Source organism: Neophocaena asiaeorientalis, unplaced genomic scaffold, assembly GCF_003031525.2.
Source record: "Neophocaena asiaeorientalis asiaeorientalis breed wild unplaced genomic scaffold, Neophocaena_asiaeorientalis_V1.1 scaffold256, whole genome shotgun sequence".
In the NCBI taxonomy this organism is placed as follows: domain Eukaryota; kingdom Metazoa; phylum Chordata; class Mammalia; order Artiodactyla; family Phocoenidae; genus Neophocaena; species Neophocaena asiaeorientalis.
In genome coordinates this window covers 3469138-3493052 of record NW_020185324.1, presented here as the reverse complement: position 1 = coordinate 3493052, position 23915 = coordinate 3469138, and the positions used below count along the sequence as shown (strand labels likewise).

General features: G+C 41.5%; 1 protein-coding gene across 1 annotated transcript in view; it reads left to right on the top strand.

Annotated features, from left to right (window-relative positions):
• Nucleotides 1–9082: 9082 nt before the first annotated feature.
• Nucleotides 9083–23915, top strand: part of PUM3 (pumilio RNA binding family member 3) — a 39593-nt gene continuing 24760 nt past the window's right edge. Inside the window, exons 1-8 of the mRNA XM_024734309.1 lie at nucleotides 9083–9120; nucleotides 14520–14611; nucleotides 15535–15753; nucleotides 18320–18455; nucleotides 19049–19124; nucleotides 21180–21273; nucleotides 21535–21601; nucleotides 23010–23184. Coding sequence (XP_024590077.1) covers nucleotides 14530–14611; nucleotides 15535–15753; nucleotides 18320–18455; nucleotides 19049–19124; nucleotides 21180–21273; nucleotides 21535–21601; nucleotides 23010–23184 — 849 coding nt within the window. The 5' untranslated portion in view covers nucleotides 9083–9120; nucleotides 14520–14529. The remainder of the gene's footprint in view (nucleotides 9121–14519; nucleotides 14612–15534; nucleotides 15754–18319; nucleotides 18456–19048; nucleotides 19125–21179; nucleotides 21274–21534; nucleotides 21602–23009; nucleotides 23185–23915) is intronic.

The window sequence follows — 23915 nt, the reverse complement described above, 5'->3', positions numbered from 1 at the left end:
CCCCAAAAAAAAAAAAAAAAAAAAAAGACAAACACTGGATTGTGTGCTCCCCAAAAACCTAACTTCTACTTTCAATGCGAAGTCACGTTTTGATTCAATAGTTTATATAATTTATTGTCCCAGGAGCTATTTTTTTGAGATTTTTCTTGGAAGACCTATTGCTTTGAGTTGCTAAATACTAGATAATACATTAAAGAGTATATGGTAGAAATTTATCTTGTCCCCCTAAATATAAAAAAGACATAAGGTTAGGCTTCTAAAACCCTGGTGATGGTTCTGGTTTTTGTCCTGGTCTTGACACTAAACCAGTCATATGACAGTGACAGGCAGAATGTGCACCACTCAGGTCTTCCTTCAGGAGAGAACTTGCTGCAGGAGGTGAGCGGTGGGGTTAGCTGAAAGCCTCCAGCTCTCAGACCTTCGGCATCCACCGCAGTGTCCAAACCAAGGCCAGAGGCTTCCGGGGCTGCTCCAAGCCAACAACAGAACGTGGCTGCGATGCAAGAGCCAGGCCGTCCCTGCCCAACTCGGAACTCTTCTAACAGCCAGTTTTTGCTTTGAGTCTCCACACCAGCCTGGCCAAAGCATTCTCAGAGCTGTTCCCTGGGGCTCTTCCTGTACAATCTTTCCTTCCCACATTGCAGTCCGAGGCCCTTCCTCTTACCCCACTTCCTCTTCCCTTTATCTTTACAGGCTATTCCCTGCATAAATCTTATGTTTCTAACTCTGCTTTTGCTTCCCAGAAAACTTGAAATAGCACCACTGGTACCAGGAGCGGTTCCAGAAAGCTGGCAAGAAGATGGGGTTGGAGACGGGGTCACTCACCACAGGCTGGTGAGGAGGGTCCCAATCCAAGTGGTAAGTGGGGCACAGCTAGTCATTGGCACAGATGGTTGTTCAACTACTAAAAACAATCACCACTGATGAGCAGGGGGTCCCCTGGTGGAGAGGAATGCCCTTGCCAGGGCGGTGGTTCAGACATTTGAATGTTACGGGGGGCTTCCGTGTATCTAAGGGGAGTGGAGTTGGAGGACTCCCTGCAGAGTGACAGTGGGGCCCGGAAACAGATAGTTAAAGGCGAGCGGAGGAAGCAGAGGCATCTCTGGTCACTTACAAAGAGGCTCCTGTCCCTTGCGGGAGAGGACAACGTGAAGCGCAAGCCCAAGAGAGTCGTGGATCTCCAGAATCTTTAAAACGCTTAGCCCAGGCAGCCTGTTACACTGAGGCCAGTGGCCCGCTTGGGAGAACTTGAGACCCTGAGACATGGGATGGGGACATGAGTGGGTGCCCCCAGTTTTGCTCTGCTGACTGCCCTGAACATGCAGAGCTTGCAGCGGTGGCCACACTGCCTCGTAAAAATCCACACTCTGCTTGAGCAGGAAGACACTGCAGAGGCCTCTCCCTGCAAGACAGCACCTGCTCCCCGACGCCCTGCTCTCAGGTGCTGCCCCCGCTGCCTTTCCTGGCTGCCAGGCCAGTAACTAGGGTTAAGTCCAGCATAGCCCAGCAGAGGACATGCTGGACCTGATGAAGGAGAAGAGAAACTACCCCCCTCCCATGGGACCAGCACGAGTTGGCCAGCATGTAACTGTCAGGGGAGAAGACTACCCAGGGACTGGGTTAGGAGGATGCTTGACCAAGGGGCTGGAAGGTAAAAGTGAACAAGTGGGAAAACTCTGACTTGGGGTCACTTTCTTGGGACATGGGATTTAATACTCCAGCGAGGACCCTGGAGGAATGGGGCAAACACTATGTTTTTACTCAAATCACAGAGCAGAGGTGAAATGCCTGAGTTACCACAGCAGATGGTAAAATAGGATGGAAAAAACAGATGGAAAAGAGGATCAGAAACAGTTCACACTCCTTGGAATGAACAACAATATTCATTTACAGTTTTGCACCAGGGCTATGTTAGCTCGCCCACCTTCTGTCTTAATATAGTCCAAAGAGATCTGGACCATCTGGACATCCCGCAGAACACCACACTGATCCATTACATTTGTAAAGTAAAGACATGGCTAGCGTGCTAGAGACCTTGGTAAGAAGCATGTGTTCAAGAAGGTGGGAAACAAACTCTACAGAGTTTCAGGGACAGGCCACTTCAGTAAAGTTTTCAGGAGTCCTAAAAAGCTAAAGGAGGTACACATTTTTAGGGTCAGGGGCATGTCAGGATATCCCTCGAAAGTAGACACGTTGTTGCCTCTTGGATTCCCTATTACAAACAAGGAAGTACAGTATCTGGGGGGCCTCTTCAGGTTCTGGAGGCCAAATAGTCCACATCTGGGAATCTTGCTCTGGTCCATGCACTGGAGGGTGTGGAAGGCTGCCACCTGTGAGTGGAGCCTGGGTCAGGAAGGAGCTGTACAGCAGGTCTAGGCTGTAGTGAAAGCAGCCTCTCCACTTAGAGCAGAACAATGGGCAGACCCTGTGGTGTGGGAAGTGTCAGTGGTGAGAAGAGATGCAAGCGCAGAGTTCACGGTAAACCCAAGTAGGAGGATCATATAACACAGGGCCTTGGGGTTCTTTAGCAAAGGCCTTGCCATCTGTAATGGAGAATTATGTGCATCTGAAGAAATAGCTCCTAGCATGTTACTGAGCCCTCATAGACACAGAGTGCTTAATTATAGTGTACCAATGACCATCCACCCACAACTGCCAGTTAGGAGGTAGGTTCTGTCTCACCTGTCAATGCATAAAGTGAAAAGGGCCCAGCAACAATCCATTATAACATGGAAATGGTATATCAGGGATCGAACCCAAGTAAGACCGGAGGGCATGAGTCAGCTGTGTGAACAGAAAACCCAGACCTCCATATCACCCACATGATTACACCAGCTCCCCTTCCTCGTCTCTCCCCGATGGCCACAGAGCAGGGTGCCTTACAAATAGCTGATGGAGGAGGAGAAAGCCCAAGCGTAGTTTACAGGTGAGTTGGCTAGGCTCGGGGGTGCAAACTGAAACTAAATAGTAGCATTACAACCTCATTCAGGCTGAAAGACAGCAGAGGGGGAGAATCTTCCTAATGGGCAGGCAGTGCCCCTGGTCATCCAATTGATGAGGAAGGAGAAGTGGCCCAAGGTGAGAACATGTAGAAATTCCTATCATTGGCCAATGCCCCAACCAGCTGGTCAGGGACCTGGAAGGAAAAGGACAATGGGAAACAATGAGGTCCAGGGTAAAGGCAGATGGGAGTGGACACAGCAAGTGACAATTTTCACATTGTTAATACCCATCAAAAGGCATCTGCAATAAACACTGAACAACCAAGAAGACAAAAACGACTTGGCCGGTTGACATCAGTGAGCTTGCAGCCCTGGGCACTCTAGAGCTGGCCTGATGGGTACATGAACAGAGAGGCCACAATGGCAGAGATGGAGGCTACGCATGGGCCCAACAACATGAACTTCCACTTACCAAAGCCAGTCTCTAGTGATTCCTCTGAATGTAGAACCTGCCAGCAACAGAAACCAGTGCTGAACCCCTGATATGGCACTGTTTCCCAGAGACCAACAGGCCACCTGCTGGAAAGTTGATGACGCTGGGCTCCTTTTATTATGGAACGGCCAGCTGTTTCTCCTCATAGGGATAGAGCCCTATTCCAAGTATGGACTCGCCTTTCCTGCCCAAGAGCCTCAGCCAGCACCGCTATCCAGGAGCTAAGAAGTGCCTGATCCATGCTCATGGAAAACTACACAACGTGGCACCGAGTAGGGAACACACTTCACAACAAGGGAGGTCATGTGATCCACAGGACATATCCCATACTGCACCATCCAGAGGCAGCCGACCTGACAGAGCTTGGCGTTGGCTTTTTAAAGGTGCAGTTGAAGCACCAGCTTAGAGTCCAGAATCTGCAAAAATGGGATGCTATCTTCCAGAATGCAGAATAAAGCTAAATCAGAGATCTCTATATACTGCTATAAGAAGACTACATAGGCCTGAGACCTAAGGAGCAGAAGCAGGAATGGCCTCACTTGCCATCATTGTAAATGGCCCTCTGGGGCCATCTGTGTTTCCTGTTCTTACAGCTCTGGGCTCTGCAGAGTTCGAGGTCTTTGTCTCAGAGGGGCTGTATTCTTGGCAGAGGACAGAGCAAGAGTTCCACTGAACTATGGATGCTACCTGGACATTTTGGACTCACTGTGTCCAGGACCAACAGTGAGGAGTCACCATGTTGGCAGGAGAGATGAACTCTCCCCAGTAGGAGGAGGCAGGGACGTGTGGGATCACTGTAGAGCCCAGGTGATCCACTTAGGTGCCTCTCAGTACTCCTTAGCCCCCAGTATATCTGTAAGTGGACCTCTGTAGTAGTCCTTGCCTTACAAGGGTATGCTTACCAGAGTCTCAGAACCCTCAGTTAAAAGATCTTTTTTTTTTTACCACATCCTTCTCCCTTTGTCCCTCCCTTCACAGGTGTCAGATCAGTATTAGATCAGTATTATGGTCTGAGGATTCCCTCTTACTCGTGTCCCCTCTATCCTTATCTTTCACAGGCTTTCCCCCCAGTAAATGTCTTGGCCTTCTATCTTGGCGTCTGTTTCGTGGAGAATTCAAACTGACATAATGGGCTTAGGTTAGTTGGCTAATCTTTTCTCCCTCTTAAAAGGAGGAGGAAAGTTGGGTAGGTGTGTAGAGCTAGATATCATTGTAAGCCCTGACTTAACCTGTCTATAGTTTTTAAAAGTAAAATGGCAGAAATAGTTAGAAAATTAGTAATTTATTAATAAGCTTGGTTATCAAGTCTTTATTGCTCAGAAATCAAGGAAATCACAAGCCAAAATCAGTCACTAGTTTCCAAAGGAAATACTTCTCATAAAGCCTGAAAACAAAAATTTAACAAAAACTTAAACCAAAAACAGGTTAATTGTTCTCATCCTCGCTAACACCTGGGGCTGGTACGTTTGGCCTGAGGAGTTTTGTTTTACCATAGTGCATTGTTAATGCTCCACGTATAAGTGATAACTCGTGGGCTTTAAGTGATATTAACTAATCTTTGACATGATCTTTCATTAAAGGTGGTATTTTATACTACAGTCAGATACACTTTCATTCTGATGGTCTGGCTCCTGTGGGTGTCACCAAAGAAAGTAAAATTAGGACAAGGTCAATTTTATGTTTACTAGACAGTAACTAGAACATTCTAAATGCACAATTAATGTTTAGACTATATTTGTGCACTTTTTAGCAAATGTGTGGTATTGAAAAACATAATCCACTCTAGTCAGAAGCAGTTCTTCTTTACTAAATGAAAATGTGTTGGCAACTGCTCCGTTTCCATGGATTTATGACTCTAATAGGTCCTGAAAATAAAACCCAGTCTTTGCCAAAATCTCACTTATGCTTTATATCAATAACATGCCCTTTATCCCTGCTTATGCATTTGGGAAACAGAGAAACTATACCAATTAGTTAAAAATCCATTAGTTAGAACTCTAAAGAGCAGATTTGGAGGGAGGGGAGATGTGTGGGAGCTGACACCTAACACTTTATTTTTATGAAAAAGAGAAAAATTGTACAGAATCATGATGAATTGAAAAAAAGAGTGAATATTTTCCAGAATACATTTGGAAGTGTATAGTTCAAATTTAAACCATTTTCAATATCTAATGATGTTAAATCACTGCAGGAGACCTCAAGCAACAAGAGAGATACAGTTATGTCCAAGACATTCTACTTAGAGAAACAAGTGCACTATACATTTAATTCTCTAATTCTAGTGACTGCAAAAGGATTAAACAGGGTTTAATCCTCAGATAACTGGAAAATCAAATCACCAACTTGAACTCCATTCCCTAAATAAGCAACTCTTAACTTTAGCTCACCTTAGCGTGTTCTGGGGGAACTTTCCAAATTCTCAATGCCCAGGTCCCACTTCAGACTAATTAAATCAGAATTACTGTGGTTGTTGTTGCTGTTTTTTAATCCACAGGTGATGTGTGGCCAAGATTGAGATCCACTACCTTGGATACTACAATTGTTTTAAGTTTAAGCTTACTACAGTTATTTTAAGTTTTAAACCAGTTTAAATTACAAATTAAATCTCTACTGTTGGATGAAAGCATATTTGCCAAGTTACCTTTAATTTTACTAGAGCACTGGAAAAAGAATGAACTCCAAATGCCTGGTTAACATTATGTCTGATGGTCTTCCAATCCTTGGGGTGGCCATGTGACTGAGTTCTAGGTGCTTAAATAGAAGGGGAACCCTGCCGGGTCTTTTCCCTCTGAGATAAAAGGATAGCACCCTACTGGGGGGAAAAAAAAGTGGATTTCATCTTTTCTGCATTCTCGTAGCCCTGAACTCTGATATAAATCCGGAAACTGAGAAGTACATCTTGTAGTCAGAAAACAATAGTGAAATAAGACAGAGAAAAACAAATACTGTGTGATCTCACTTATATGTGGATCTCACTTATTGTGAGTCTCAAAAAACCCGATGTGGATCTCACATTGTGAATCTCAAAAAACCTGAATTCATAAAAACAGAGAACAGATTGGTGGTTGTCAGGGTCGGGGGGGATCAAGCATAGGGGAAATGGGTGAAGGTGGTCCAAAGGTACAAACGAAAAAGGAAAAAATGAAATCAGCTTGGGTCTGTGATGACACTGTTGAGCCACTGAACTACAGCAACCAATTGCCTTCAGAATTTTTGTTGGGGGAAGAAAATTATTGATTAAGCCACTATTAGCTGAACTTTCCATTACTTGCAACCAAAATAATTTCGAATGAATACACCTTGGTATGCGCTCGCTCTCTCTCTCCCCCCCTCCAAGCTACAAATCACTAAACATTTACTATTAGCTGATAACTTTATCAGCTTTTGAGTCACACAGCAACCCCAAAAGATAAGTGCTGTTATTCCCATTTTACATATGCAGAAACTGAGGCCCATACAAATTAGTTATCCTGTCCTCAGCATAGCCCAGCAGAGGTCATATATTCCTTGGATTTTAGGCCAGGTTCTTTTGATTCCAATGCCAGTGCTCTTAATTATGTTGCTATAAACCTCTTGCATGTGTACAGGTCTAGTTGTCCTGATTAAATTGCATGCCATATCATTTAGGAAGAGCATTTTAAGCTTCTAGGAATACATATAACATTCAACATTTAGATCATTAAATATTTGAAGAATTAACGGGCTTAACTTGGTCAACTGTAAAATTATAGAAAATTTTGTTGGTGGTGGTGGTGGTCTGCGAAACCGCAAGATACTTCCAACTCACTCCAAACAAATAAAACACTCAAGTCAATCTTTCCTGTCAACTTTTTGACAGCACAGATTTGATAAATAACACCATAAATAATAATCTAGGACTTAGGTATGTGACTTTTTTTCTCCCTGGTGAGAAGGCAGAAGAATATTAGAGTTTGATGTATATGTTTAAGACAGCTACATGGATGTGTCTTAGAGGATATGGGGTGCTGCAGACTGGTGTTGAAAGTACAAATGCATCTCTTCCAGGTAGGGTGTATATGTTAAGATTTTGTTATTATTAGCTAGCACATACCATACTATTTGCCTGATAGGTGCTGTTGATGGACCTCCTGCCATTCCTGTTCTGTATTCTCTCCTTTTGAGCTTTCACTGGAGAACTAATGAATTAGAGAAAGCCGTCCAGGGTCAGTCACGTTGAGTTTGGAGTCAGACTCACTGGATCAGAAATACTGAATGTTTCCCCTTTGTCCATAACATGAGGGGGAAAGATGTACTTAACTGTTCTTATGAGACTTATATGAGCTTATCCAAACATAATACTAAAGGCAGACAATAAGTACTTATCAATGGTCTGTGTGCTGAAGAGCGGGATAGGTGTCTGGGAAGTAATGATGGCCCCCGCCCTCAAGAAGCGTAGTCTAGTGAATCATCAGTCTCAAGCCAGTGCCTTAAGAGGCGGGAAGCAATGTGATTTAGAAGACAGTAAAATCTGATGCTTGACACCCCTGAGATCAAGTCCCATTCCTCAACTTTTCTGAGTGGCCCTCCAAAAGATATGTCAGTGTACCAACCTGCAGAAGCTATGAAAGTGACCTTATTCGGGAAAAGGATCTTTGCAGATGTAATTAAGTAAGGACCTCCAAATGAGATCATCCTTGATTACCCTGATGCGCCCTAAATCCAATGACAAGTCTTTATAAAACGTAGAAGAGGAGAAGACATAGAAGAGAAAGCCGTCTGAAGACAGAGGCAGAGGTTGAAGTCATGCAGCCCAAGCCAAGTAACGCCTGGAACCACCAGAAGCTGTAAGGGGCAAAGAATGCGCCCCCTAGATCCTTCAGAGAGTGCGCGACCTCGCTACCAGCATGACTTCTGACTTCCAACCTCCAGAACTGTTAGAGAATAAATTCTGTTGTTTGACCAGACCAGGTTTGTGGTGTGTCTTCATCTGTAAAATGGGGACAACATCCTAGTCTCATTTCCTGAAATGTTAAGTGGGGTAACTGCTGTCTGGAGGAACGCGCAGACGGTTAAAACGGCAAACGTTTATTGAGCGCTTGTCCTGATCATTCAGTGTGCTAGGCGCTTTCCCTGTGTGACTTAGCCATCTCTATTTTATTAATCAGATAACCAAGGCTCAGAGAAATTCAGTCATTTGCCCAAAGGCATACAGCTAAGAAGCGGAAAAAACCGAGATCGCAATTCTAGCCGACTCCCGAGATTTCCCTTTAACGTCCCCCGCTGGACTGCCAGGGAGGATGCAAATGAACGCACTCTCAAAGCGTTAACTAGTTTAGCCTCCGTTCCAGCTACAAATTAGCCGAGCCAACCAAGCCTCCGCTTCCACAACTGGTCAACACTCGTGGGACGCCGCCGCCTCCCCCGGCCGGGAAGCGACAGGGTTAATGACGTCACTTTTAGGAGCCGCTATCACGTCCTCGCCCCACGGATCCTTTCAAGGGCCAAACCCCGCCTGTGACGCAGCCCTCGCGCTTCTGGACGAAGGGAGAAGAGAAGTGGGCCAATAGAAATACCGAATTTCCGTTTTTCCGGCTAATCCCCGCCCCTTGACCGAACTCGGCCGAGGAAGAAAGGAAAAGGCGGCTAGGGGGCGGGGCAAAGCGAGGAAGCGGAAGCCGTGGCGGCGGAGCTGGGACGAAAGCCTACCTGGGCAACACGTGTGCGGTGAGTGCGGAGGCCGCTCCCGGGAGGGATTTGCGGCTTGCTCGGCGCTGAAGTCGGAGGGTGTTTCGGGTAGAGGTGTTCACACATGTCACCCGCTGGGCGACCTTCTGTGCCTTTTTCTGTTCTGGGAGTTTGGGGGTTGACGGGAGCCTGGCGACAAGGGCGGTTTGCAACTCCTCTCCCTGCCACGCTTTCAGCCTTTTTGTCGTATGTTTGACATCCGCTCTGCGCCCGGTCAGTGTTAGATGCCCAGTTTGCAACCTGAATGTACAGTTGCAGGTTGTAAGCGCTGGGAAGGAAATGACCTGGGTGCCGAGATACAAGATAGGGGAGTCTGACGTGATCCTGAAGCCGAGACCTAGAGCGTGGCGAGAGGCAGCCCCGAAATCTGAAAGCCCAGGGAAAACTACTTTCCCCAGAGGCCGTAACTTGGGCTAAGTCCCTGAGGTGGAAGGGGGGCCGATGTTCGTGAGCTAGAAGTTCAGCCATATAAAATAAAGGAGTAGGGTGAGAGGAGGTTCTGTGGGGCTTTGAAGGCAATGGTGGGAGTTTCGATTTTCTCTACAATGGAAAGATATTCGCGTTATTAGAACGCAGTGAAGGCTTATAAGCAAGGGAGAAACACAGTAGGCCCTGGTTCTTTTTGGAAAATGGATAATAACTTGGATTATTATTGATTATATAGTTGAATTATTGATGATGGTTTGAATTAGGGTGGTGGTACTGGAGATTGAAGTTGAAGGGTTAGAGGTGTTTTTAAAGATTCGAGAAGAATTAATGAAAAATTGAATGTAGCAGACAAGGAAGAGTAAACTCTCACAGGTAAATCTTAGGTTTCTTGAGCAGTGGAGTGGATGCTGTGCCATTGCTGAAATGGGGAAGAATAGGGTGGGGAAAATTAGATGAGGATGTTATTGTTCGGGGGTGGTTCGCAGTGGTCATATAGTTAAAGAATTTTATTTCGGTTCTATTAAGTGTAAGGTGTTTGTTAGACACCTAAACGGAAGTTTCAGGTAGGCAGTTAGATACAGAAGCCTGGAGCCCAAGGAGATGTTCCTAATGGAGAGATAATTTGGGAGTCCAGCATAAAAAGCCACGGGATTGCACGAGATCACCTAGGGAGAAGAGAGAGGGCAAGACTTGAGGAATGCCAGCATTTAGAAGTTGGGTATTGAATGGTCATTACTTTCCAAGTGCAATGCTGAGCCTGCTGAGAGGAGTCGAGATCAGTCACGATCAGTCACCTGTCCCTCTGTTTCTGGGAAATCTGTGCTCTTTTCCTTCACGAGGCGGAATTGGGCTCTTTCAGCTCTGTGGCTCTCTGAACACTTTTTATATACTTCAGTTATAATGCTTAATTATGCCATGTTTTAATTTTCTGCTTGCTTCTCTCTATGACACCACACTTTGATTTTATTTTTGTATATATATTTTTAAAACCTATTAGCTCTCTAGCACATAGTGTGTAGGTATGCAATACATTTCAAGTCCAAAGCGATGTTATAAGAAGGTCATCAAAATGTGCCATAGGAATAAGGAGAATCATTTGAGAAAGAGGGCATCTGGAGGAGGAAGGATAAGAAATTGTCATTTAGGCTGGATTTGAAAGATGGGTAGGATATATATTGATAGAGAATGGCTTTAAAGTTTGGCTCCTGAAAAAGAACAGTGAGGGAGTAAGGTTGGCTTCAGTGTGGTATTGTGATGTGGGTAAGTTAGGACTAGGTTTTGAATGGACGTGAATGCCAGACTGAGTTTGAAATTTTTCCTATAAGCAGTGGGAAGCTTTTGAAGGTGTTAGAGCAGGGAAATGACATGAAATGGCTGTGATAGCGGACGACTAATTGGGCAGCAGGCAGTGGATCATGGCAGACTGGGTCTAACGGCAGAAAACATTGTGAGCAAGAGATAGAGTCTGAATGGGGTAGTAGAGGGAAGGGCAAAAAAAAGAGGAGACAATTCCAAGACACTGAAGTGTGATGGTTGGATGTGATGGTACAGGGTCCCCAAGCAAATGCATTTTGCTAAGTGAGAGAAGCAGGACCCCAAAGGCTGTATATTGTCTAATTCCATTTATAGGACATTTTTGAAAAGGCACAAAGCTAGAGGGTAGAAAAAAGATCAAGCATTGCCAAGAGAGCGAGGAGAGGATGATTGCAAAGGGGCTCCACGGGGGCCTTTTAGGAGTGTGGGACAGTTCTGTAAGGTGCTGTGGTAGAGGATACATGACTGTGGGTTTCTCAGAATCAGCACTGTACACCAAAACGAATGAACTCGACTCTAGGCAGATGGAAAGAAGGTCAACGGACGTGTCCGGAAATGGAACGCAGACTGGAGCAAAATGCGTCTAACTAGTACAGAGGTATAAAAAGACGTCACTGAAGGAGTGGCGGGAAAAGAGCTGACCTAAGTAACTTTGGAAAGCAGTGTTTTAAATGGATACTGTGAGGGAAAAGACAAAAAGAACTGTAAATAAACACATTATAGTTGGTACATTTGTTTTTACCAACTATAACCCTGTGGTACGTGAGTAGAGTTGGAGACATTAGTATGAACTTACTTAATAGGTACAGAAATACAGGTTTGTGTATACACATAGGCTAATATACATACATATATTACCTAGCCCTGTCTGGTGAAAAGACCTAGAAGCAGTGACACCCCAGTGACAAGCACACCTAGCACTCAGATCTCAATAAGAGGGTTTCTCTAGGGTTCCTTGGAGAAATGACTGATCTTAGGGCTTGTGCAAGGAAAATAAAAGGTAAACTTGGAACAAGTGCCAGGAATTAAGGACATGCTAAGGAAAAAAAAAAAGAAAAGGATGGACCATATGAAAAGGACACAGAAGCAACCTTAGAGATTTCAAAGCTGGAACAATTTTAGCAACAAAATACTAAGCAACAAAATACATTTTGTTTAGCAACAAAATACAAAGATACTATTAGCCCATATGCAAATAATAAAATACTATAAGCAACAAAATACATTTTGTTTAGCAACAAAATACAAAGATACTGTTAGTCCATATCGCAAATAATAAAATACTATGAGGCCATACTGATGTAAATAAATGATGAAATGAATGAGGAGAAGGAATAAATGTTCCCTACAGAAGAATACAAAATAATGAAGGTAAAAGCAAGGGAAATAGAATATCATCATGTAAACACCACGGAAATTGCTGCAGGCAAGATCCACTGGAGAGTGCTAAAATCAGTGAGGGATACAGGATATTTGCATGATCTCAAAACATATCCAAAACATTTATTAATTGCTTTGGGAATTTTAATGCATTGATTCAAATTCTTTAATACTCCCCACTCTAGAAAGTGGAGCTTAATTCTCCTCTCCCTAAGTTTGGGCTGAATTTTAGTGACTTGTTTCTAACAGAGTATGGAAAGGGAGACATAGGGCTTCCCTGGTGGCACAGTGGTTGAGAGTCCGCCTGCCGATGCAGGGGGCATGGGTTCGTGCCCTGATCTGGGATGGGCCCGTGAGCCGTGGCCGCTGGGCCTGCGCGTCTGGAGCCTGTGCTCCGCAAGGGGAGAGGCTACAACAGTGAGAGGCCCGCGTACCGCAAAAAAAAAAAAAGAAAGGGAGACACAGTAACTTTACAGCAGAGACACCTTGCAAACACTACAGTAACTTTACAGCAGAGACACCTTGCAAACACTGTGTTAACCAGTGATCAAGGTTAATATCACTAGTCATGTCGATATCATGCTCCTAATGTGATGGGATGAGAAGGGCACTTCATCTCTATGGTATTCTTCCCTCAAATCCGTAAGGCCAGTAGAATCATAGGAAAATGTCAGACAGACCCCAAAGGTAGGATATTCTACACACTGCCTGACCAGTACTCTCCAAAAGTGTCTTGGTCATGAGAAACAAGTAGAGATGGAGAAGCTGTCACAGATTGGTGGAAACTAAGAAGACTTGATGATTAAATGCAAGGTATCCTGGAATTGAAAAACAATGTCAGTGGAAAAACCGGCGAAATCCAAATTTAATAGCATCATATTAATGTTATTTCTTAGTTTGGGTAAATGCATCATGGTAAGATGTTAACATTAAGGGAGGCTGAGGGGTATACTGGACCTTTCTCTGTGTCTTTCCCAACTCTTCTTTAAAACTGAACTTATATCAAAATAAAAAGTTCATGCACAGAAGAGCTAAGGGATGCAGATGTGGTTATGAAGGCTATAGCCAAGTGACAGTGACCCTACAGTCATTAATGATCTAAGGAAACGGAGTAATTCAGAGGCCATTCATTTTCCAGAGTGCTCTTTGAGACCCTACTGGTCCCTTGAGATATTCCAGGAAAAAGTGGTTCAACCACGGTTGGGAAATCCTGCATACTTTAGCTTGTGCTTGGTGATTAATGGCTTAAATTAGCAAAAGAATCTGCCTTTCCTTAAACATGCCTCCTTCATTATTTTCATTTAAGAGTTTCCCAAATACATTTCACCCCAGAACCCCTTGTTTGTCTTATATCTATTAATATCTTGAGAAATTTGTTGTTCTTCAATGGAAAATTCTTGTCTAGAAATATCTGGAATTGTCTAGGGATCCCTAGCATCTACTCGAGAGGGTCAACTTTAGAAATTTTGAAATGAGTTGAATATGCAACTTTGGAAGGTACAGAAATAGACAAATAAAACATAATAACTTTTGCTCTTGATACATTCGGCTGCTTTCAGGAGCCTTGGGCAGCTGAAGGGTTATCTGTTGTTTGCCATGTGCACGGTGGGGTCTCTATCCAGAAGCAGCCTGTTAGGCAGATTTCTTTAAAATGAAATATTAAATATTTCAATAATCTTATTTCGGAGGTCTTTGAAAATTACTTGATTGCCTCTAAAAGAATAACAGATTAAACGTTCGAAGTTAGTTTTTGTTTTAGCTACCTTGGGTTACATAAGGAACTTTTAGATAATCTACTTTCATTAAATTTGAATATATGATAAGTGCAATGTTTGTTGCTGGCTTTTTAGGATAGAGACCAAAAAATCAAGTGGTAATATTGTCATTTTCTCATCACAAAGTCTTCCCAGGTTGTAAGTAATGCAAACACTGACAGTTTTATCATATGCTTAGTGTAAATAATGATTTATTTTTAGCCATTACTATTGCTGAAACGTTGCCTCCAAAACATCACACACTAGCCAAGGTGTGTGTGTGTTCTTAGTTTTTGTATTGGTATCCTATTTATTTTCGCTCTTACAATCTTAGAAGTCATGATTGTGTAGTTCCTGGACTCATGGGTGCCTGTGCTGGATGCAGCTAATTTGTCCTGCATCTGTGACCTCAAGGAGTAAATGTGGCAGTGACCACTAATGACTTTTATTGGATGAGAGCAATTCAGTGATCCTTTTTTGGATTTTGTTTTTGTTTTCCAGAGTTGCTATAATGGAAGTCAAAGGGAAAAAAAAAATCACAGGAAAAGGTACAAAGCCATCACAAGAAAAAAACAGATTTCATAAAAACAGTGGTAAGATACTCAAAACATGCTTCCCATGTGGTTTTTTTGGCCCTTGGAGGGAGCAGTTGGTGGTATGAGGGGGCATGTAGCAGATTCCAATCTATTCATGGGTTAGAGTTAGGATTAAAGTAGTAGGAAAAAGTAGGTGTTACTATATATGAGTTTGCATGTTCCCTGTGAAACTTAGACCTTTAAGAAATTGCCAGGATAATTAGTGAATGCTGTACTTTTGAAAGATATGTCGGCTAGTGATGCTGTTCCCTCACTTAAGTCACGCTAATTCACAACAACATTGTAACGTTTGATAAATTGTGGCTGATTAATACGTGTACTGGTGAGCCAGATCTTTAGGATTTCTCATTGTGATGTCTTTATTGTTCCATCAGGTGTCAGTATTGCAAAATAGAAAAGTCAGGAATTGTGTCAATGACTAGTTTCCTAAGCAATCTTTTTTTTTCTTGCAACTAGAAATTCTGAAAAATAAACATTTTAAATTTGTTTATATATGATATACTTTCTAAATTTTAAATGTTCATTTTATTCTTAGATTCCTATTATGTTATTGATGCCCTAAATACACACACACAGACACACACAAACATAAAAATAATATCTCATCTTGTGATATGTGCTTAAAACAGAAGTACACCTAACTGACAATAGTGGTTATCTCTCGAATTATGGGTAGTTTTTATTATGTATTTCTCTACTTCGTAGGTTTTCTATAATGAACCTGTATTATAATTTTATAATCAGAGTAAGTTTTTTAATTTTGTTTTGATTTTTTAAGTCCTACTGTGCTCCGTTTTTGAGAATAAAACAAAGTATGTTTCACTAAAGAGTGTGTAATTTTCTGTAACAAATACAATCCAGAGGATAAAAGATCTAGGCCCAGGATCATTGAACTAACAATTATTTATTATTGTCACTAGATTCTGGTTCTTCAAAGACATTCCCAAAAAAAGTTGTTAAGGAAGGTGGACATAAACTCACAACTAAGAACTTTGAGAGAACTGCCACAAAACCTGGGAAAAAAGGTGTGAAGCAGTTCAAGAATAAGCAGCAAGGGGATAAAATACCAAAGAACAAATTCCAGCAGGCAGATAAATTCAACAGGAAGAGAAAATTCCAGCCAGACAGTAAAAATGATGGTAAGCACTGATTCCTTTAGCAGAGTTTTTGCAAAAGCGTTGCCTTGCCTGAGCTATTGCCTGAACCACCGTGCACAGGGACTCTAGAAGTCTGGTAGAGACCTTCTGTTCTTGTTCCTTGACAGGCAGCACTTGGGGTGGGGGCAGGGGAAGGTAGATGGGATTAAATAAAAAACAGAAAGCATCTTCCCTGGTCAAAATTGTCCTCTGGTACCTAGAATTCCTTACTTCCTAGGCCCTTGCTGAATTCCCCTAGCTGTGGAATTACGCTAAATTGTATTGGCTTTATGCATTGGAACCTCAATAAAACATTCCTTTCTGTAGGCTAAAATTAATGAACTCATTCATTCAACAAACAAATACTTAAATTTAATACTTAAATAACCAGTGTGTCCCAGCTAAACATCCACCTTGGCTAAGGATGCCCTGGTGAACAAGAAACATATAGACCCTGCCCTCACAGGGCTCAGGCCACTCTAATATCATCAACCCATCAGATGGCTCAGAGCCGGTAAACAGTTCTAGAGAAGGTGTAATATACATGTGACAGATTTGACTTGAATTGGTTGAACAGGCTAGGTTGCTAACTGATTAGAAGTGTTGGCAGGGCTCCTCTTTGTTGAAACAAACTACTAATCTCTTCGTCATGATGTTTAAGCGGTTGTCTTTAACCCAGAGCTTTGCCGTCTGTTGTACAGCCTGCCCTTGCTGTGCATCGTCTCTCCTGCACTGGTCTCAAACGAGCAGCTTCCAGGTTACGCGTGCTGTCATGCATATGCCTTCTCTGCAGCATCATGAGAACTTCTCTGGTGTCTTTCATACTCTTTTCCTCCAGCGTGGCATAGCCTGACACTGCTCCTTTGCTGCCAACTGAGACCACTGCCATGGGGCCTTTTTACTCCAGTTCTTTAGACCTGGTCCCTGTTCTCTGCTCTGCCTAGGGCTGCTCCAAGACAGGGGCATAGGGAGAGAGGAAAGGGGAAATTTTCATTATTTCTCATTAGGCCTGGAGGATTCTTTCATGCTCTAGCTTCCATCTTTTCTCTTTTCCCCTTCTCTTCCAGCTTCTTTTTCCTACCTACTCTTTCCTAGCTGCTCTATTAGGTCCTAAATCTTCCTTTCCACACTGGAGTTCTTGACACCTGCATTTTAAGTGCACACACATCTTCATCTTATTATAGTGGACCCCTGGTTCCTTTTGCTATGGGAGGTAAGTTCCCAGCATCTCAAAATGGAACTGAGGGGAATTGGATACTAGACATCCCCAGAATTGGTTGTATCCGCTGCAACCCGGCATGGCATATGTCAAGGGTGCCCAAATATTTGTAGAATTAAATGAACTCTGGATTGCTTATTATCCTCTGCTGCACAGTACATGATGCCCTAATATTAATGGTAAATATGCCTTCTGTTGCCTGTAATCCTCTCTTACCAGGCTGGGAGTAAGCAAGTGAGCAGAAAGGGGAGTAACTAAATACACTATAGTATATCGAATGCCATTAAAAATTATATTCTTGGGGAATATTTAGTTTCATGGAAGAATGCTTACAACGTAATAATGTTTAAGTAAAGACAATAAGGAAATTAATATAAAACGTGTAGGGGAAAAGACAAGAAGGAAATAAAATGTTAATCCCTAGGTTTTGAGATTATAGGAGAATTTTGGTTTTTGAGTGTATTTCTAATCCGAGAGGGGGAGATATCTGGAAATAACTTATTCTCCTAAGGGTTCTTTGCAGGGTACTCATGTAAATAATACCCATTTTATTAAGTTTTTTTTTGTTTGGCCTCTTTGGGTTTTTTCATTCAATTAATAAGTTATTTAGATTGTGAAGAGCAACAGTAACCAAGAGAAGGATACTCGACTTTTATAGCATGACCCTAATCGTAGAGAACTGAGGAATTTTGATTGTGCATTGTCATGAGTAAGAGACAGCAGAGAATAAAGTTGTAGAGCCACATCTGGGTTTGAATCCTGACTCTGCCACTTAGGAGTTAACGTGACCTTGGACAAGGAACTTACCTGCTCGGTGCCTTTGTTTCCCTGGCATGAAGGGAATAATAATAGTACCTACCTCGTAGGGTTGTTGTAAGAATTAAATCACTTAATACATAACAGCACTCAGAAGAGTGAATTTTTGAATATGGTTTTTCCTATGTTAATTTGGACTAATTTTTGTTTTCATTGAGAACTGATTATACCTAAAGTCCAATGATCTTAATGTTCTAGAGTAAAATTTTATTTTACAATTGAGAAAGATGCTTAAACTTTTAAAATCGCTTTTATAATCTGTTTAGTTCCTTTTGTTTTTTTAATAGGTATCCTGTTAAGATTAAATAAATAGCTGTTGAATAAATGAACAGTTGGTGTCAACCAAATTTAAAATGTGTAAACTGCTCAGAAAGTGAAATAAAGTATACGTTGGTGGGGAATGATGTTTTCCCCCTTCTAGTTTCCTCAGTGAGTATTGATCTTGATTAGTGATTGCCATAGGTGCCTAATTTGTCCTCGTGTATGGCACTGAGAATGTTAAATGTAATTGAAAATAATTTCTGTGATGACTAGACACAGCAGTCAAGAAACCCAAATGGGATGAGTTCAAAAAAAAGAAAAAAGAACTGAAGCAGAGCAGGCAGCTCAGTGATAAAACCAACTACGACATTGTTGTTCGGGCGAAGCAGATCTGGGAGATCTTAAGAAGGTAATGCTCCTTAACGGCATCCTTATTAGGCCCTTTGAGATGATGGAGGAGTAACAGTGTACCTAGTAAACAGTGAAATGTCCTAAGATAAATAACATAGCGCTTGGGTTATTGAGGGAGTACTCATAATACTCCAGTAGAGGCATCAGTGCTTGGATGTCTGCCTGTTGCAGAAATGTGTGGAATCATTCGGATGGTGTCACATCTGCTTATGAAAATGAATGAGAGTTAAAATGGATTTGACGTCCTTCCTGAGAAATTTCTGAGAAAATGAAGGACAGTTCTTTTCGGCTAGGTTTTGAGATACTTGAGTACTTGGTGTCTTGGACTTGTTTTATTATTTTCTTCACTTTTGAAGTTCTGGCTGTTAAGATTTAGATTGATGCGTAAAATTATACCTTGTGAGATGAGTTTCTGCCTTTGAGAAAATTACTTTTCTCTGGCTGCTCTGGAATAGTAATTTTAATGTCCAGTTTGCTCTCTTCGAAGAGAAAATCATACTGAAGTGGGTGAACATACACTGGTATGGTTTTTATTTTTGTGTGTTTAAAATAATGTCTTTACTTAGACTACGTTTCCTGCCTCTCTTATAGAAAAGATTGTGACAAAGAAAAAAGAGTGAAGTTGATGAATGATTTGCAGAAGTTGATTCAAGGGAAAATTAAAACTGTAAGTAGGGCATACTCAGCTGCAATTTTAACAGTTGAAATTGACTCGCAGTAAAGGGTAGTTGACCGTTGTGGCAGGTGAAATTGTTTCTGTTTTTAATGTATTTGGCCTCAAATTTCAAATACCTTTTATAATACTGATTAAAAAATTTAATAGTGAGAGACCTTACTGCCGGGAAATTATAAAAAGGCTATCAAGTGTTTGGCTGTTCATTTTAAAATAATTTACTTAAAATAAATCAGTGTTCTTTTAAAGTTATCTCGAGAAATTTATTAGTTCAACAGTGTTCGTTAGAATGTCTTGCTGTGAACTCTATACTTTTGTATGTTCTAAATTGCTGGCTATTTTGTATGTGTGATGCAAACACATGATTACTTTCTTCCTGCGTTTACAAGCATCATGCAAAGATCTTTAAAATATAATAGATTTGGGACTTCTGAATTGATTTTTGTTGTTGCTGTTTAATCCTGTTTTATAGTAAACTTCTGTTGATTCTTGTGTATTTGGGTAAATACTTAGTGATATTCACTTGTAAGCCAACAGACACGGTATCTTCGGAGACCCTTGAGGGGCAGCCTTTGCCGAACCACGTACGTGGGTCTAACCAGATGCTGTATTGCAGTTTGAAGGACTGTCTTAAAATAGTGAGTTCCCAGCTGCTGCTTTCTTAAAGCCAGCAAGGTCTTTTTAGGTTGGAACTCCTCCTCGTCTCTAGCAGTAGTCTGTTACACTCAATTTATAAATACTTTACACTCAAGATCCTTTCCCAATTACCCTTAGGTTATTACTGCGTGCCCATGGACTTGGGGGTTAGTCTGGTATTCAAATACCCACTCTGCTATTTAACATACGTGTGCCTTTAGACAATAACAGCCTATTTATTGATTATTTACTGTGTGCTAGGAATTATGCTAACCAGTGCATACTTTGTATCCTTTAACTTAGTCATCATCCCTATTAAACGTTTGATACATCTGGGCTCAGAGAAGTTGAGTTTCATCCCCAGGGTCACAAGGATAGCAAGTTCCTTAACTTCTCATAAACTTACTTTAATCTATAAAGTGCTAATAACAACAACCCACTTCTAAGGTTGCTTTGAGTTTAAATGAGAAAAATATATTTAAGCGCATATATTGGTTACATAGTAGGTAATCAACATATGCACAAAACAGCCTTATTTCTTTTTAAAAATTATTTTTAAAGTTTTATCAAAAATGTCTATGCAAATCTCCGTTAAGGAAATTCTTCAGAAATCCATGACTTTGATGAAGGTATACCTTTACCTTCTGACTTGTTAGAATTTAAAAATTTAAAGACAGACTCAGCAACGAGTAATAAGCACTATTAAAGTAGACTGTAGCATATAAAAAATAATAGTGCATGACTGATTATCTGCGGTTATTGCTTTAGAAAATTGATCAGCAAGTCCTTCAGTGAGGATCTAATCCATCCAATAGTTGTGAGGGGGCTTGGGTTGGAGAATCAGATTTGAAATTCTAGGAATATAACTGGATGTATGTTCAGGGATTATAATGAAAATGTGAGAAATGGAGTGATTAGCTCATAATGTAATTGCCAATGTGTATCTAGATTATTATAATAATTAGGTATAATTATTTATGTAGCAATACTTTGGTTGCCAAAGCCAAACATTCTTAGATCATTTATATTTTTTAAAAAATCATAGAATAATAGAATTTTTGCATTGAAAAATTCCTCTTTTAGGGAAAGTAACTATCAGAGAAATGAAAAATGAAGTGTGTATAATCATTAGACAGGTTTGGTTTGAATTATAATGATAGAATCTTGCAGAATACTTAAATGCATTCCTGTCTCGATGCTGTACGGTAGCCAGCAAATCCAAAGAATGCCATTATGAACAATTAAACAAGAATTTCTACTCCCAAGTAACCTAGGTTTGATTAGCTATGAAGACCCTACTTTTTTTTCCTCACAAGGAATTGTAAAAGAGGCAGCAATACAACATAAATAATATGATAGAAAGATATATTTTCAGAGAGAATTTGTCTAAAGGCCCCAACTGTTTTCCTACAGATTGCGTTTGCACATGATTCAACTCGTGTGATCCAGTGTTACATTCAGTATGGCAACGAAGAGCAGAGGAAACAGGCTTTTGAAGAACTGCGAGGTATTTCTTATATATATTTCGTAATTGTTTGTAAGAAGTCGCTTGTTTTCTCTTGAAATACCCAACACTATCCTGGAAAAGAATTCTGTTGAGGGATAGCAGTGTGTCCTCTGCAGGACCTTTTCTGCTTATTTGTATTTTTTGCCTGGGACAAATAGAGAGTTATTCGTTTGTGTTCCCAAGATCGTGCAGTTAGTTCTTCCCTTGTTTCTGGAGGACTGGAATGAGGTTATCATTAATGTAATGTATTTTGTTTTTCAGGTGATTTGGTTGAATTAAGTAAAGCTAAATATTCCAGAAATATTGTTAAGAAATTTCTCATGTATGGGTGAGTTGTTCTATTTATAAAATGTTTTTATTAGTTTTTTAAAGGTGTGGATACCTATTGTGTGCAAATAAGTGTTGCTTAAAAGTTGCATAATAGGAGGCTTAAGCAGATGCTTGTGATGTTTGCGATAAATATGGTCTTAAAAAAATTAATGTTATTAAAATTAATGTACAATGATGGTATTGTCTTCATTGTTCTTACGAGTATATCTTGAAGCCCTGGAAGAAGAGAAATGGTTATAATGAACTTTAAATTAGTCACCAGTTATTTAGAAGATGGAGTGATGGGAGGGGCAGGTGAGTAGGCTCAGAAGCAGGGTTAGTGGGTTAGGAAATGTCGAGATGGGAGGATTTCCTAAACTAGGTGGAATTGATACTTGTCTTCCTGTCTCAAGTATAATAATGGGCCAAAATATGCTAACCAACAACAAAAAGTACAGCTGACAAATTTTCAAAAACTGTATTCCTGACTAGAGTTACTGGCCGCTTGATTATTTTAGGATAGAATAGAAATATTTGTGATTAAGTCCTGTTTTGAAAGAGAATCCTGGGGCTTCCCTGGTGGCGCAGTGGTTGAGAGTTCGCCTGCCGATGCAGGGGACACAGGTTCGTGCCCCGGTCCGGGAGGGTCCCACATGCCGCGGAGTGGGTGGGCCCGTGAGCCATGGCCGCTGAGCCTGCGCGTCCGGAGCCTGTGCTCCGCAACGGGAGAGGCCACAACAGTGGGAGGCCCGCGTACCGCAAAAACAAACAAACAAAAAAAGAGAATCCTGGAATATGTTTTATTCATATTATCCTGCATGTTTGACTTTTACCTTCTCCTTTTCTCCTTCTACCCCGCTTCTTTTAAGCTGAACAATTTACTAATGGGAACTGACATTTATTGAGCACTTACTGTGTGCTGGTTATAGTTCTCAGCGCATCTTAACTCATTTATCCTCACATCAACCTTATTCTTTCTATTCTATGACTAGAGAAGCTGAGGCACAGAGTGGTGAAATACCTTGCCTGGGATCTTTCAGCTGGTAAGACCCTAGGTCTTTTCAAACCTAGGCAGGCTGGCCCCCGAGTCACTTAGAAATGCAAGGTAGAGGGAATTCCCTGGCGGTCCAGTGGTTAGGACTCTGCAGTTTCATTGCTGAGGGCCCAGGTTCCATCCCTGGCTGGGGAACTAAGATCCTGCAAGCCGTGCAGCGCGGCCAAAAAAAGAAAAAAAACAGAAAAAGAAAAGAAAGAAATACAAGGTAGAAATACAAGGCAATTTGATTTTCCTTCTCGTAGCATTTCTCTCTGTTAGCCACCTCCACACACAATGATGAGCTGGTCTCAGAAGAAGTGTGTTATGTTTTGTTGCCACCCATCTTTCTCCTTCTATCACTTCTCTTTTCCCATGGTCACGCTGGGTTTAGGAGTAAAGCGCAGATTGCAGAGATAATGAGAAGCTTTAAAGGTCACGTGAGGAAGATGCTGCGGCATGCGGAAGCGTCCGCCATCGTGGAGTACGCCTACAATGATAAAGCCATCTTGGAGCAGAGGAACATGCTGACAGAAGAGCTCTATGGGAACACATTTCAGCTTTACAAGGTGACATTTCAAGACATTTTTCCTAGAGATTTTACTTTCTCTGTGTGCTGTTCCTTACCTTCCAATGCCCTGTTTTCAGAATGTATTTTTACTTTGGTTGTTCCTTTAAGAGACTACCTCATAGCCTTTATGCTTTTGGATTATTTTGTCTCTGGTGTAATAAGCAAGTGATCATACTTACATTTCATTCTCCCAGAGCACAATCTTTAAATCCCCTATAAATTAAAACTACTTTTGTTACTCCTTCCCAAGTACTGTGTGTAATGCTTTGGTACTTCTGTTTCTACAGTCAGATAGACCAAGGAAGAAGATTCTTAATAGTCAGTGAAGCTCTGTAAACACCCCTTAACCAGCTCTGGTTGGAGGGCATCGAGCTCCCTGTTGCTGCCTTCTCCCATGTTTCCTCATGTTTGTGGATTACCCTTCCCCGGGTCATATGCAGAGAGGAAGCAGAGTAGAGAGACCCAACCTTGGATTTAGTACAAGGCTGGTAATGGGACTAGGACAGTTAAAGGATCAGTTTCAGACTTTAGGATACAAATACGCGTATTTATCTCAAGGGAGATGGATTGATTCCTGAGTTTCTTCTGCTAGTCAGTTTCAGCCCCTGGGATGAACTTAGTGCTTTGTTTCCTTTGTCACAGTCACTGTAGGAATATCCAGCTAATTACAAAACCTGGTGGCAAGAATTTGTTAACTGACTACTTGCTCTTATGATTAGGCACATGCTA